General features: G+C 34.4%; 1 protein-coding gene across 9 annotated transcripts in view; it reads left to right on the forward strand.

The window, feature by feature from the left end:
* Positions 1 to 13,565, forward strand: part of KDM6A (lysine demethylase 6A) — a 222,094-nt gene that overhangs the window by 88,943 nt on the left and 119,586 nt on the right. For all 9 annotated transcript variants that reach the window (XM_081276471.1, XM_081276463.1, XM_081276462.1 and 6 more), the window contains one exon: positions 7,907 to 7,956. In XM_081276471.1, coding sequence (XP_081132597.1) covers positions 7,907 to 7,956 — 50 coding nt within the window. The remainder of the gene's footprint in view (positions 1 to 7,906; positions 7,957 to 13,565) is intronic.

Raw genomic sequence — 13,565 nt, forward strand, 5'->3', positions numbered from 1 at the left:
AATAATTGGTCTTAAAGACATGCCTTTTTCATGGTATCAAGTTGCCAACTCATACAATTACCCACTTAGGAAATTAATAGCACCTTCAGATAACCCCTACCTCCATACCAGTGGAAGAATCCACAGCAAAGGAAAACTTAACTTACAAGCACAGGAACATCTTAAACTTTTGATAATAGTAAACATCTTGATGTGCAGTAGATGTGTAATTCAGGCTATCAGCGAGTGCCTTTAGTAGGCAGAACACATGATAGTTTCAGGGCTAGAGTGAAGGATTGTTGGTATTTCATGTTGATGTTTTATTATACCACTTGAAAATGTGATTTTAGTATGAAAGATGCATACTCTATGATATTTGAAGTTAGACTTATTTCCCAATTTAGCTCTACTATTGATAGCTTTAGATTATATAAATATCTTTGAGTTTCTGTGTTCTAATCTATAAAGGCAGGGGAGGGTAGATAATAGCTCAGGGGCTTGTGATTATTATGTGATACTAGTTAGTACTTAAGAAAATGGCTTCAGTTCAACAGGATAATAGGTATTAATAATTACTTAACACTCCAGTTAAAACTGTTAACTTAAAAGGAGCTATTATACCACAAATATATAGAATGCTATGCAATCTAATTTTTTAGTGCTACACCTTTATGTATTTGGAGAGCATACTAATTTGACAGCAGATAAACAGAGTCTAAGACTTGAAAATTGGGTGTACATTTGGGGCTATATGTCCTTAGTGGTTATTTAGGGATATATCTTTTAGCTTTTAAAACATTATTTTTTTAATGGATTTAGATATATTTTCCAATGTAAAAGTTTGGCTATGAAGATAACAAAGAATTCACGGATATTTGGAGGGTTTTTTTTTTGGGGGGGGGGGGATAAGTAGAGTGTTGGGTATGTGGCAGTTAGGCTATGTTGGCAAACTAGCTGATGGGATTGATCTAGTAAAGTGGGAGAAGGAGGAGGATAGCCTAAGGATCTAAGTACTTGAAAAGATGTGCTCCCTAGACCCATTTACTATTATATAGATGAACTGGCCATTGATAGGTAGGAAGTAGCTTGATTAGTTTGTAATAGTAGGAAGAGGAAGGAGAGAGTGGATATAGAGGTATACAAAGGTATTTCAGTATATTTTAATATTTCAAGCTGGTGGCTTCTGTTTACTAAGATGTGAGTTTCTATTTAGTGTTTTGAATTTTCCCTGAAACTTTTTGGGCTACATTCCTTCCCTCTTTAAAAAAAAAAAAATCCTGTTAAAATGTGAACTAGTGAATTCTTTCTGTGAATTCCCTTCATCTTTCTAAAAATCTGAAACTAGAACCAGTTTCTAATAGCACACTCCCCTCCCCCATGTACTCACCCACATTCAAGCCACCACCACCACCACATTAGTTGCCTCAGGCTGCTTTTTCCTTCTTTCTTTGGGACCTGTATAAGATAAGAGAACCACCAAACCTAGGCAAATAAATGTTTATTTTTAGACAACACATTATAAACCATAACTTTTTGAAAGTAAACATGAACCATACAATGAACATGTAATTCTATGAACAAACTCTTTAGGTATTCTTATGTAGGGGACTTATGACCTTGTTGTTCTGATGACAGTTCTTCAATATGTGTTCTGATTTGTTGTTGTCTCCTTTGTATAAAAGCCCAGTGTTTGTCTGAGTTGAGTTCCTTGTAAAAAGCTGCTTCTGCTTCTGCAATACTAAATGGTAGAACCTGTTTGTGCACGTTTTGGACTGCGGTTTTTCTATGTTTATTTACTTTGATCTTGTCTGCTTCCTGTCTTATAGGAATACCTAAAAATTTTTGGTCTACAAATGGTATACTTTGGTTATCATTACTATTATGAATTTATTCATTCATTCCCCCCCCCCCCCCCCGTCATTTCAGATGATTTTGAAGCAGAAGGGAAAAAGACTTTCTAAAATATTTTCCTAACCTTTTTGTCTGATAATAGGCACAGGGAGTTTAAAACCATTTCTGTCACTTGATTTTGCTTCTAGGAATTTATTCTTAAAAACAATTGGATAGGAGATTCTGGGAAAATGGGGCTCAGTGCACTAGGTCTAATGCTGTAGGTTGGATTCTCTGAGAAGGAGTGTAGCCTGTAAGGAATATTTTAGTAGGAAATTACCTTTAGGATTAACACCCATGGAAGGTGGAGAATAGAACCAGGATTGGACAGAGGGAGAAATTAAGCTGTGACAGACTTGGCCAACTCCATGGGGCGCTTTGGAGCCTTTCAGAGCTGTCCCAAGTTGGGCCAAGATGGCCAGACTCATATTCTGCACTGATTTGATAATGAATGTGAGCCAACCTGGGAAGGAGTTTGAACTTGGATAAGACAGCTCTCTGCAGCTGAGGCACATCTTGTAGGAACTCATAGCTAGAAGGTGTCAGGTGGGCATAACTCCCAACAATTCTTCCTTGAAAATGGATTTGAATGGTTCTTTGGAGTGTCTATCATACCTCCTTTCTACTTTGAACTACATAGCAAAACCCCTTAACCTCTGTTGAACCAAACAACTAATGTGGCTGTCAGACTGCCTTAAGCAATGGAGACAGTACAGTAATTTCTCCAGGTTGGAAGACAACCTGAGAGACAGAACTCCAGGTTGAAGGACAAGGATATATATTCAGATCTTTAGAAAATATGTGTAATAAATTATAGGAGCAAAAAGCCACTGAGTTAAATTAGTTGCTTAGAAAATCAAGTAGTTAAGAACACAGAAAATATTATGAAAATAAAAACAATGATGTCATTGTTACATGAGAAGTAGTAAGTAACTCCAAAATAATGAATAATTTTTTTTTATTTCATGTTAAGCTGGATGTTCCCCAATTATAAATCTTGGAAATTCTGGTCAGTGAATAGGTTTTTCTCACTTTTTTCCTCCTTTCAAGTAATTTTTCCCCCTTCTTCTTTGCTGATTTGTCACTTCTGGGCAAAATAGGATTTAGGTATTTAGGTCCTAAGCAGTTATAAATGCTGGGAGTTACTAATGTGGAGAAATCAGAGTTTGGTATGAGCTTTCTTTTGGTCTTTCTTATATCAAACAACAGTACTCTATCCTGAGATATTTATAGTATAAAAACATAAAATGCATGCTGTTTAATGATAGATGTTGAGTTTGGTTTCTACAAAATTATCAGTGCTTTTGGTCCATTTACTATAGTCATTCTGAAACAGGTTTTAGGTATTATAAGGATATTAAAATTATTTCCCTAATTTTCTTTTAAGAACTTCAGAAAAATCTAGTTATGACAGACTAAAAATGTTTTTCATGGATAGTTAGTTAACTGAAAGATTAGAAATAAGGACTATGCTTAGGTTAAAGGGATTTTACTAGAGAGACTTTGACAGTGCTTACTTCTATAGCCTTTAGAGTTTTAATATTAATAATTGTTTTGAATTAGTAAACAAAATATATTAGGATCTTAAAATTAAATGCCAGTCCAAATGGAGGTGAAGTATAATTATTGAGAAAATATGTAAATGAGTGGAAAGATAAATGATCGCGGAATGGCTCATTTACAATCTGTTGCTGTAATTTAGAGTGTCAGCTCTTTATGACTTTGAATTTGAGGGTTTGTATTTATTTCTTAGCATACCATGTTGTTGTATGGATGCCCTATTTCTCCCAACTGATAATCACATGGGTTTCTTGTGCTTCAGTTGGAGTTACTTTGGAAGGCATCTTACTATTTCCCTAAGGGCTCCCAAATTGTGAAAGGGAACTTTATGACGTCAGGTGATATATATTATTAATCAGAATATTGAAAATATATCCTCCAAATTTGTTGAAATTCTATAGCATCATTAAAAGGACAGTCTCCAGGTTTGGTATGGTGACTCCACAAAATTGTCAAGAGACGTGGGCTTCTATTAATTAGGATGTTTTTAGACACAAATATCAAAGATTTCATTGTAGCCTACACAATAAGTAGATTCATTACTGTGCATAATTGGAAGTTTGTAGATTGGTTGTGCTATGGATGCAATTTCAAGTCTAGAAGGATCCAGCTATTTTCCATCTATTTGTGGTCTTCTCTGGACTTGAAAGATAGATCCCTTGTGGTGACAGTTGGTGATATATGCTTCCTTGTTCACACTTAGCATTAGTGAGAGAACATTTAACATGACTTTTATTTGTAAAAATCAGTGGTGACTGGGTCACTTGAGCTCATGTGCATGGTGTTGGACCAAAACAATCACTGGGATTGCTGGCAGCTGCTGTCCTCTCCAATCAATGGTGGAGGATGGAAGTGGGTTCAAAATGGATATTGGAATATCATTCATGCCGTTCATTTCACAAACTCTTGTCTGACTGTTCTTTTATAGCTAGTTTGATAATTTGGTTTACTTTTCCTTTGGGAAGACAATTAATGACTTTATGATAGCTACACTTTCACATGAAGAAATAGGAAACAGGGAACTGAAAAAATTATTCACAGTCTCATTTCCTTCTAGTGTAGGTTGGTTGGCATCATCTTCATGGAAAAAAAGCAAACATTATTCAAATGAAAAAGTTACTTGTTCACATATATAATTATGTGTTTGCATAGTTTTTCTCCCCTACCTCTGTTTTGCTGTGGTGGGAGACCCAGTCTAGGACCTTGCACTTGCAAGGAAACACTGTTCCACTGAGCTATATCCCTAGCCCCAGTGCTTCTCTTTCTGAACATATTCAGAAAGTTCTTTATGTGGCATTCACATATATGTTTATTAATAAATCATCTGGCAATATTAATTATGGTGTTTTAGAAAATGTTATTTTCCATTTTTGGTTCATGTTCAGTCTCATATTTAATCAGGAGATTATGTTTTATTTACCATTTTGTTGAAGAAGCAATGTGATCACTAGTGAGTGTGAAGATGCAGCATGTTGCAAAATTTCTTTACTGGTTTCCAGTCCTTAATACTTTTTTTTTCCTTTAAATTGAGCAATGTATTATATATTAGGAGAGTGTTCAGAATATATATGTACCATGTAAAGACTATTACAATTGATACCCACTTAACTGCTATACTTAAGAAATGGAATGGTAGTTGGTACCCCTAGCTTGTGTTCTCTCTAATTATATCCTCCTCCTTTCCTCCATAAAACCCGTGTCTGACTGTGCTGTTCCGTGTTCTCTTGGTTTTCTTTTTCTTTCCTACTTTATTTTTTTTTCATTTTTAAAGGGCACAATAGTAATATCCTTCAGTGAGATACTGTTTTAAGTTTGAAAAACTGAGCAGCAAGCCCAAATGCAATTATATTAGGAAAGGGCCTTATTGTTATAATTAGAGGAGGGTCTCAGCAAAGTAAAACTATAAATAATACATTCCGTGTCATAGTTTGACTTCTGTTTTCTTAGCAGTTTACAAGAGCCCCTTTGGGGGAACACAGTGGGCTAGGGTATATATGGACCCTGGCAAAGATGATACCCAGAGTTAGGACATTTGATAAGACTAATGAGGACTGAATACTAGAAAATCTGTCAGGAATATGATCAGAGGAAGTAAGCAATTCAGAAGCAGTACACAGCAGAGCACTTAACACTTGTGTGGGATAAGATGAGAGCCATCAGATCATCCATTTTTGTTGGAGGGGAAAAAAAATAGGAACTTAATCAGAACATGGTCAAGAAAAGCCAAGCCCAGAGAAAAATCTAGTCCAGGCTTATCCAGATATTCAGTTCTCAGGTTAAGAAGAGGTTAGAAGGGGGCTGATTGTGGTGGTACATACCTATAATCCCAAAACCCAGCCCGTCTTTTTTAGTTGTATATGGACACAATATTTATTTTTTAGTGTTTATGTGATGGTGAGGATTGAACCCAGTGCCTCATACATGCTATGCGCTCTATCACTGAACCACAACTGCAGTCCCCCAGCCCTGTCATTGATAATGTTAGAGTTTCTCTAGTAGAGTTTCTCCAATTTTTGTTTCTATCCTTTTTGTTTACTTTTGGGGGGAGATTTCTTTATTCTCTTTTCTTCTGCTTATTGAGTTATTCACTTATCCTTTCATACTTTGTTCTCTGAATTCTGTTTTATTTTTCTAGAGCATCCTGTTTGATCTCCTCTCCTCCTTGAAGGCGATGTTTTCCCCTAATCTAAGATGAAGACTAGTAGTTTTTTAAAGTAAATTTTTCCTTGCATGTCTTTTTCTTTTTTATCTTTTTGTTACATTTTTCTAATTATGTTAGTCTCTTATTGGTTAGAGACTTCCTTTAGATGTCTGGCAGTTCTTAGCCTTTCATATTTTAAGATTGTAAAACCTGAGAACTGGAAACATTGGAGCATATGGGTGGGACTTTTAAAATATCATCTACCTAGATTTTTGTTGGAAAATCTGTATCTTTTGGTCAGATTGCCTAAAATATGTCAAGGATTGAGTAAGGTAGTTGAGGGAACTGACTACTTCTCAGTTTTTACCCTAGTCCTCCTCAATTTTAATCTGTGAATTTTAAACCAAAAGTTTAAAAAAATCCTCTCAGCTGATCATCAGAAAATATTATTTCAAGTTTGAAGACAGCCTGCTCAATATAGAGAGTCCCTGTCTCAAAATAAATTTTTTTTTAAACAAGTTGTTTACTGAACTAATTCCCTACTGATTGGAAATGCCACCTATATTCTTTGCTAATTCTTATATATACCCCAAGGTTTTGTTTTGAGGTTTCGGTTATTTTCTATTCCTATTGTAATTATTTTATAATAGTTTCAGTATCTGATGGAACATATTCTTTTCATTACTTAACATGTTTGTCTTAACTGTCTTTCCTTCCCTATTTAATTTTATGAAAGTATTTCAGGTAATAAGGGCAGTTTGCTTTTATTGTATGCATGTCTGAAGTTAATAAATTGATTCATCTGTGAAACTCCCTGGTGTATTAGAATGTATGTAGAACGCTGCCACTTCTGGCTTAATTCTATAGCCCTTTTACTGCCTTGGTCTTGAGAGTACTGCTTAGTGTACTAGCTGTACTTGGAAGATCAAATGGGGATCTTTTAAATGTATAAATTTTTAGCCTCTAATAGATAATGACTTATTTGGAATGGGATGAGATGTGCTAATCAGTTTCTTTTTTTAAAAAAGGTATATTCAAAGGCCAGGTGCAGTGGTGCATGCCTGTAATCCCAAAGGGGTTGAGACAGGAGGATCAAAGCCAGCCTCAGCAACCTCCAGTTTGCTAAGCAAGTCAGTGAGACCCTGTCTCTGAATAAATTACACAAATGGGCTGGGGATGTGTCTCAGTGGTTGAATTCCTCTGAGTTCAATCCCTGATAACGCTGCCACCCCCCCCCCCCATTTCTACCAATTATAATGTACATACGTAACTTTTAGTTTTCATTTTTCCCTCACTTTATTGAAGTTTTTTAGGTTGACAGGAGCTACTTTTTTCTGAGTCTTTTTATACCTTGAGATAGATTTAGGGGTATAGGTTGTCCTATTTTGAAATAGAATTGGAGTAAGGCAGTGAGTGGGGTGTTGGTTTTTTGAAGGAATGAAAGGAAACGTCAAAAAAGAAATAATTCCTTTTGGAGTTAATCCTAATCATTCTCGGCAGTTGGGTCCCTTGTGAGAATAAATAATCTATTACATTTTGGAATAACCTTGGGGAATCATAATCCTCTATTAGTTTTGTTTCCTGAGGAAGGTCAAGTTGAGTCAAGGGGTTAACCTAAATTATGTTCGGTTGTAGGTCTAAGATTTGACCATGGTTTATGACCTTGAACTTCTGACTAGGGAGGAGCCACATTTTTCACTTGTTGGGTATTTGAAATATCATTATCTGCATGGAGATGGGTGTGATGGGAGGCTTTTTATAATGTTTCTTAAAACATATATTATTGATTTTGAAATGAAACATAATCATGACTCACAATTATTTCCCCTTTTCCAGCATTATCTGCATACCAGAGGTACTACAGTTTACAATCTGACTACTGGAAGGTTAGTACATATTTGCATGCCTGTTGGTTTTGTTAGCAGATTATTGCCAATTATACTAAAAATGAATTGAAATCTTGCCTTTTTTTAATTGCATGAAAATATTACTTCTAGAGGAAAGGGCTTGGAAAAAGAAAAATGAGTATTTTGTTTGTCCTATCTTATTTGAACCACCTTGTATTTTATTAAAATGTTAGATTTGGTCTAACATATTTTACTAGCCAAAGATGAGCCTAAGTGAGAAAGTTTGAATCGAGCATGATCAACCAACCAACCAACCAACCAACCAACCAACTAACTAGCAGTAACAAAATGATTCTTTGTTTTCTTGTCTTAAATTGGTACCTAGGAGTAAAAAAGGTTGAAGATGGGTTTATCAGTCTAAAACAGGAAGGTGTAATGAGAAATTTATGGAATCTTTCTTGGTATAGTCTGTCTATATTTGGAGCTCTGAGGAGGGCAGAATCTATTTTAAAAGACATACCCAAATGAAAAACTGAATAATGAATGAATCATTCACTTTCATATCTTAGTTTAAATAATCTCTCATGTTTACTATTAAATATAAGCTTATTAATCAGTAGGGTTTTTTATCTGAATTTTCATTTTGGTTTTTTAATGGATTTTATTTTTTTATTGTGTAGTTTTTAAACTTTTTGATTTGTTTAAGTTTTAGATATAGGTACTTATTCTAGACAAGACTGGCTTTGTCTGGGAAAGTCCTTCAGTAATCATTTTGTTCAGAGAGTCTGTGTAGAAGTTTTAGAAATATATTCGGTCATTTTTTCGTGTGTGTTCATGTATGGTGCTGGGGATCGAACCTAGGACCTCACACATGTTATGCAAGCTCTTTACTATGGAGCTGTGTCCATAGTAAATTTTTAAAAACTATATTGAAAATAATCTTCTGTAGTCTGTGGCTTGTGTGTCTCTGTCTGTCTTTCTCTCTCTTTTTTGTTGGTGCTAGGGATTATCTTTTTTTTTTAAAGCTTTATGAATTGTAATTTACATACTATAAAATGCAACTATGTAAGTCAGTAATTCTTTTTTGGGGGGTTGCCAGGGATTGAATTCAGGGGTGCTCTATCACTGAGCCACATTCCTAGCCCTATTTTGTATTTTATTTAGAGTCAGAATCTCACTGAGTTGTTTTGTGCCTTGCTTTTGCTGAGGCTGGCTTTGAACTTGTAATCCTCTTGCCTCAGCCTCCTGAGTTGCTGGGATTAGCAAATCCATAGAGTTATACAGACATCACCATAATCTTATTTTACATGTTCATCTCTCCAGAATGAAACCTCATGCCCACCCTTAGCCCCTGACAACCACTCATCTGTTTTCTGTTTTCCATCTTTTGATATTTGTCTTTCCTGGACATTTCATGTAAATGGAATATTAATATAATATGTGGTCTTTTGTTACTGGCTCCTTTCCTTAGCACATTTTTTTTGTTTCATCAATGTTATAGCATGAATATTTTATTCTTTCTTATTTCTTACTAATATTCCATTTTATGGGTATACCATATTTTATCTATCCATTTTATTAGTTAATGGGTATTTGGGTGTTTTTTGTTTGTTTGTTTGTTTGTTTATAGTTATCAGGATCGAACCCAGGGCCACTTTACCACTGAGCCACATCCCCAGCCTTTTAAAATTTTTTTATTTAGAGCAGGGTCTCACTGAGTTGCTTAGGGCCTCATTAAGTTGCCGAGGCTCGCTTTGAACTTGTGATCCTCCTGCCTCAGCCTTCTGAGCCACTTGGTTTGGGCTGATTTTTACATTTTGATTATTGTGAATAATGCTGCTGTGAACATTTGTGTACAAGTTTTTGAATAGAAATAATGTTTTTAGTTCTCTTGGATAGATAGGAGTAGAATTATTGGGTTGTTGGGTAAATCTATGTTTAACATTTTGAGAAACTGCCAGAACTTTTCCCAGTGTGACTGAACAATTTTCTATCCCTGGCAGCAACATATGAGGGTTCCTCTTTTTTCATATCTTGTTCAACACTTGTAGTATCTTACGATTTTATTTGCATTTTTCTACTGACTAATGATGTTGGTCATGTTTTCTTGAACATATTAGCTATTTATAGGTCACCTTTGACAAAATGTCCATTCAAATCCTTTGCCCATTTTTTAAATTGGACTTTAAATTTTTTTGAGTTATATGACTTCTTTATATGTTCTGGATATAATCCATTTTTTAGATATATAATTTGCAATTTTTTTGTAAAGTGTGTGGCTTATCTTCATTTCTTGTGAGGAAATAGATTAGTATGTTTTGAAGTACAAAAGTTTTTAAATTTTGATGAAATTCAACTTATCATTCTTTGCTTGCACTTTTGGTATTGAATTAGGCAAATCTAATTCAGAATCACTAAGATTTATTCCATGGTTGTTTAGTTTTTTGTTTCAGTGTTCTGCTTTTGCAGAGAGACTGTTGTAATAAGTAGTGTTATAACAGTATCTTTCCATATTTTTGTAAATGATTCTTTATAGATTGCTTTAAATGTGGGATTGTTGAGTCTGAGGGTATTTGCTTTCTGGGAACTGAACCATTTTGCATTCCTTTTAGTAAATGTATGTAAGCGTTTGTTTTTCTTGGTCTTAACCAAGAAAGTTTATGTCAGCAGAGTTTTTGCCAGTCTTATAGGTGAGAAATGTTGTCTTAGTGCAATTTTATTTAGCATTTTAATTGTTAGTAAAGTTGGCTATGTTTTAAAGTTTAAAGTTTGTTAACATCTTCTTTGAAATACATGTTCATGTCTCTTGTCCAGTTTTCTACTGGGCCATTATTTTCTTTCTTGTTTTATGTAGCTATATTTATTATTACATAGGTGTATTTATTCTTCATCTGTGATATAAGTTGCAGGTACTATTATCTAGTTAGTGATTTGTTGTTTTGCTTTATTTTTAGGTGTGTGGTTTTGCCCATGTAGAAGTCTTCTATCCTACACCTACATTTTTAATTAGAGGACAGGTTTGTCCTCATTTCTAGGTCTTGGGGAGAATTTCACCCCATTTTCTTTCTTTATTTCCTCCATATTTTTTTAGTTCCTGAATTTAGTTTTAGTTTGATGTTTTGTTACATTTACATTTCTTATTCTTTTGGAGTTTATCCTTGTTTGATAGTATGAAGAAAACATCTAAGTTACATTTTTCCTCATGGCTAATTATCTCAGCGTAATATATATGTTTTTTTTGTGTGTGTGTGTGTGTGGTGCTGGGGACTGAACCCACTAAGCCTTGTACATGCTAGGCAGGCACATTATCAACTGAGCTGTATTTCCAGCCCCAGCCCTTAACATATATATATTTTAAAAATTCATCTTTTCCTCCACTGATTTGTTACCTTAATTGTGTATTTTTAAGGTAACAAATACATTCATATGCAGTTTTGTCTGTGGATTTTCTGTTGTTTCACTAGTCTTATCTATTCATGAGCTAACACCACATTATTTTACTTAAAGAGGATTCCCCCATTGTTCTCATTTTTAGGGTTTTTCTGACCATCCTGGGTTGCTTGTTTTTCCAAGTAAACTTTTTTTACTAACTTGTCTATCTCCACAAAGATGTCTGATGGATTCTTTTCTCCACCTTTTTTGAGGGATAATTTACATTATTTTAAACTTATAGTTTGCCGATTTTCAACAATTTGTATAGTTGTTTTGGCCATTATTATAATTAGGCTAAAGAATATTTCCATGATTCAAAAAGTGATTCCTTCTGTCCCTGTGCTAGTGGTTCTCACTTTTGTTTCCTGGTCCCAGGGAACCCACTTATCTGCTTTCTAACCCTTTAAGTTTACCTTTTTTAGAATGTCATGCAACTGATTTAAACAGCATGTATTCTGTTGTTGTTGATACCTTTCATTTGGCATGCTGATTTGGAAATTCATCTATGTTGCTGGTGTATCAATATTGTGTTTCTTTTAATTGTTAACTAGTATTTCAAAGAATGGATAGGCAGACTTATATTTTTTCATTTATCAGTTGATAGATATTTGGGTTGTTTCCAGCTTTTGGTTATTACGAATGAAGTACTGTGAGCATTATTTGGCATCGTGTAGACATAGTATTTCATTTCTCTTGATATATGTACCCTAGGCCTTGATAATTCTGAGTAACCTTGCAATGGAAGGTTTAACTGCCAAATTGTTTCCTAAGGGTTTGTACCATTTTATATTCCAACCAGCAGTGAATGATATTTCTAAATGTTCTGTATCTTCACTGGCAGTTGGTATTGTCACTCTTTTTAATGTAAGCTGTTTTAAAGTGTATTATTTTCTCATTTTGCTTTTATTTGCATTTCATATGCATCTTTCATAAGCTACTGGCCTTTTGTATACCTTCTTTTGGTAATTATGTGTTTACATAGTTTGCCCATTTTATCAACATGTAGTTTTGTTGATTTTCATATAATTTTTTTTTCTCTCACAGCTTGTACTTTTTGGGGACTGTTAAGAAATCTTTGCCTATCTCAAGATCTTAAAAATGTCCTGTTCCCTAGAAGTTCTAGAGCTATATTTCTTATGTTTTTTTGTCTATAATTATTATTTTTTAATCCTATTTTGATTGACACATTAACTGTACATATTAATGGGGTTCAGTGTGGTATTGCAACCCAGCATACACTGATTAAATTAAGGTAATTCACATTTTCCTCTCCTTATCATTTGTGTTTAGAGGCCTTAAGCTCCTTTCTTCTAGATCTTCATGAAATATGTAACAGGTTACTCTGAATTACAGTCATTCCTCTGTGCTGCAGAACACCAGAACTTACTTCTTTTATCTTAACTGTATTTTGATGCCTGTTGTCTAACCTTTCTTTATTCTCCCCCAACCCCCTTGCCAATCTCCAGTAATCACTATTCTATATTCAGGTTGATTTAGTTTCCACAAATGAGAAAGAACTTACAGTATTTATTTTATGTGTCTGGCTTATTTCATTTAATATAATGTCCTCCAGTTTCATCCATTTTGCTACAAATGGTAAGATTTCATTCTTCTTTTGGATGAATAATATTCTATGATGTATACTTACCACATTTTAAAATCCATTCTTTGCTTGCTGGGCAACTGGGTTGATTCCATATCTTAGTTATTTTGAATAGTGTGATTCTGTGTGTGAGCTATTGTGAAGAGTGCCACAATAAACATGGTAGTGCAGGTGTCTGTATAGTATGTTGATTTCATTGCATTTGGACATATATATATATATATATATATATATATATACACACACATACTCAGAAGTGGGTATATATATCATATACCCACTTCTGGGTGTATAGAAGTGGGTATATGATATATATACCCACTTCTGGGTATATAGAAGTATATAGAGCTGGATCATATGGTAGATCTAGTTTTAGTTTTTTGAGTAAACTCTATACTGTTTTCCATAAGGGCTCTATTAACTTATATTCCTGACAGTAGTACCTAAGATTCCTTTCTCTCCACATCCTCACCAGCATTTGTTATTTTTCTTTTTCTTTTTCTTTTTTTTGATGATGGACGTTCTGACTGGGATGGGATGATGTCTTTGAAGTTTTGATTTGCATTTCCCTGCCAGCTAATAATATTGAGCGTTTTTTCCCCTCATATATTTG

This window comes from Spermophilus citellus (assembly GCF_964194105.1).
Source record: "Spermophilus citellus genome assembly, chromosome: X".
NCBI lineage: Eukaryota > Metazoa > Chordata > Mammalia > Rodentia > Sciuridae > Spermophilus > Spermophilus citellus.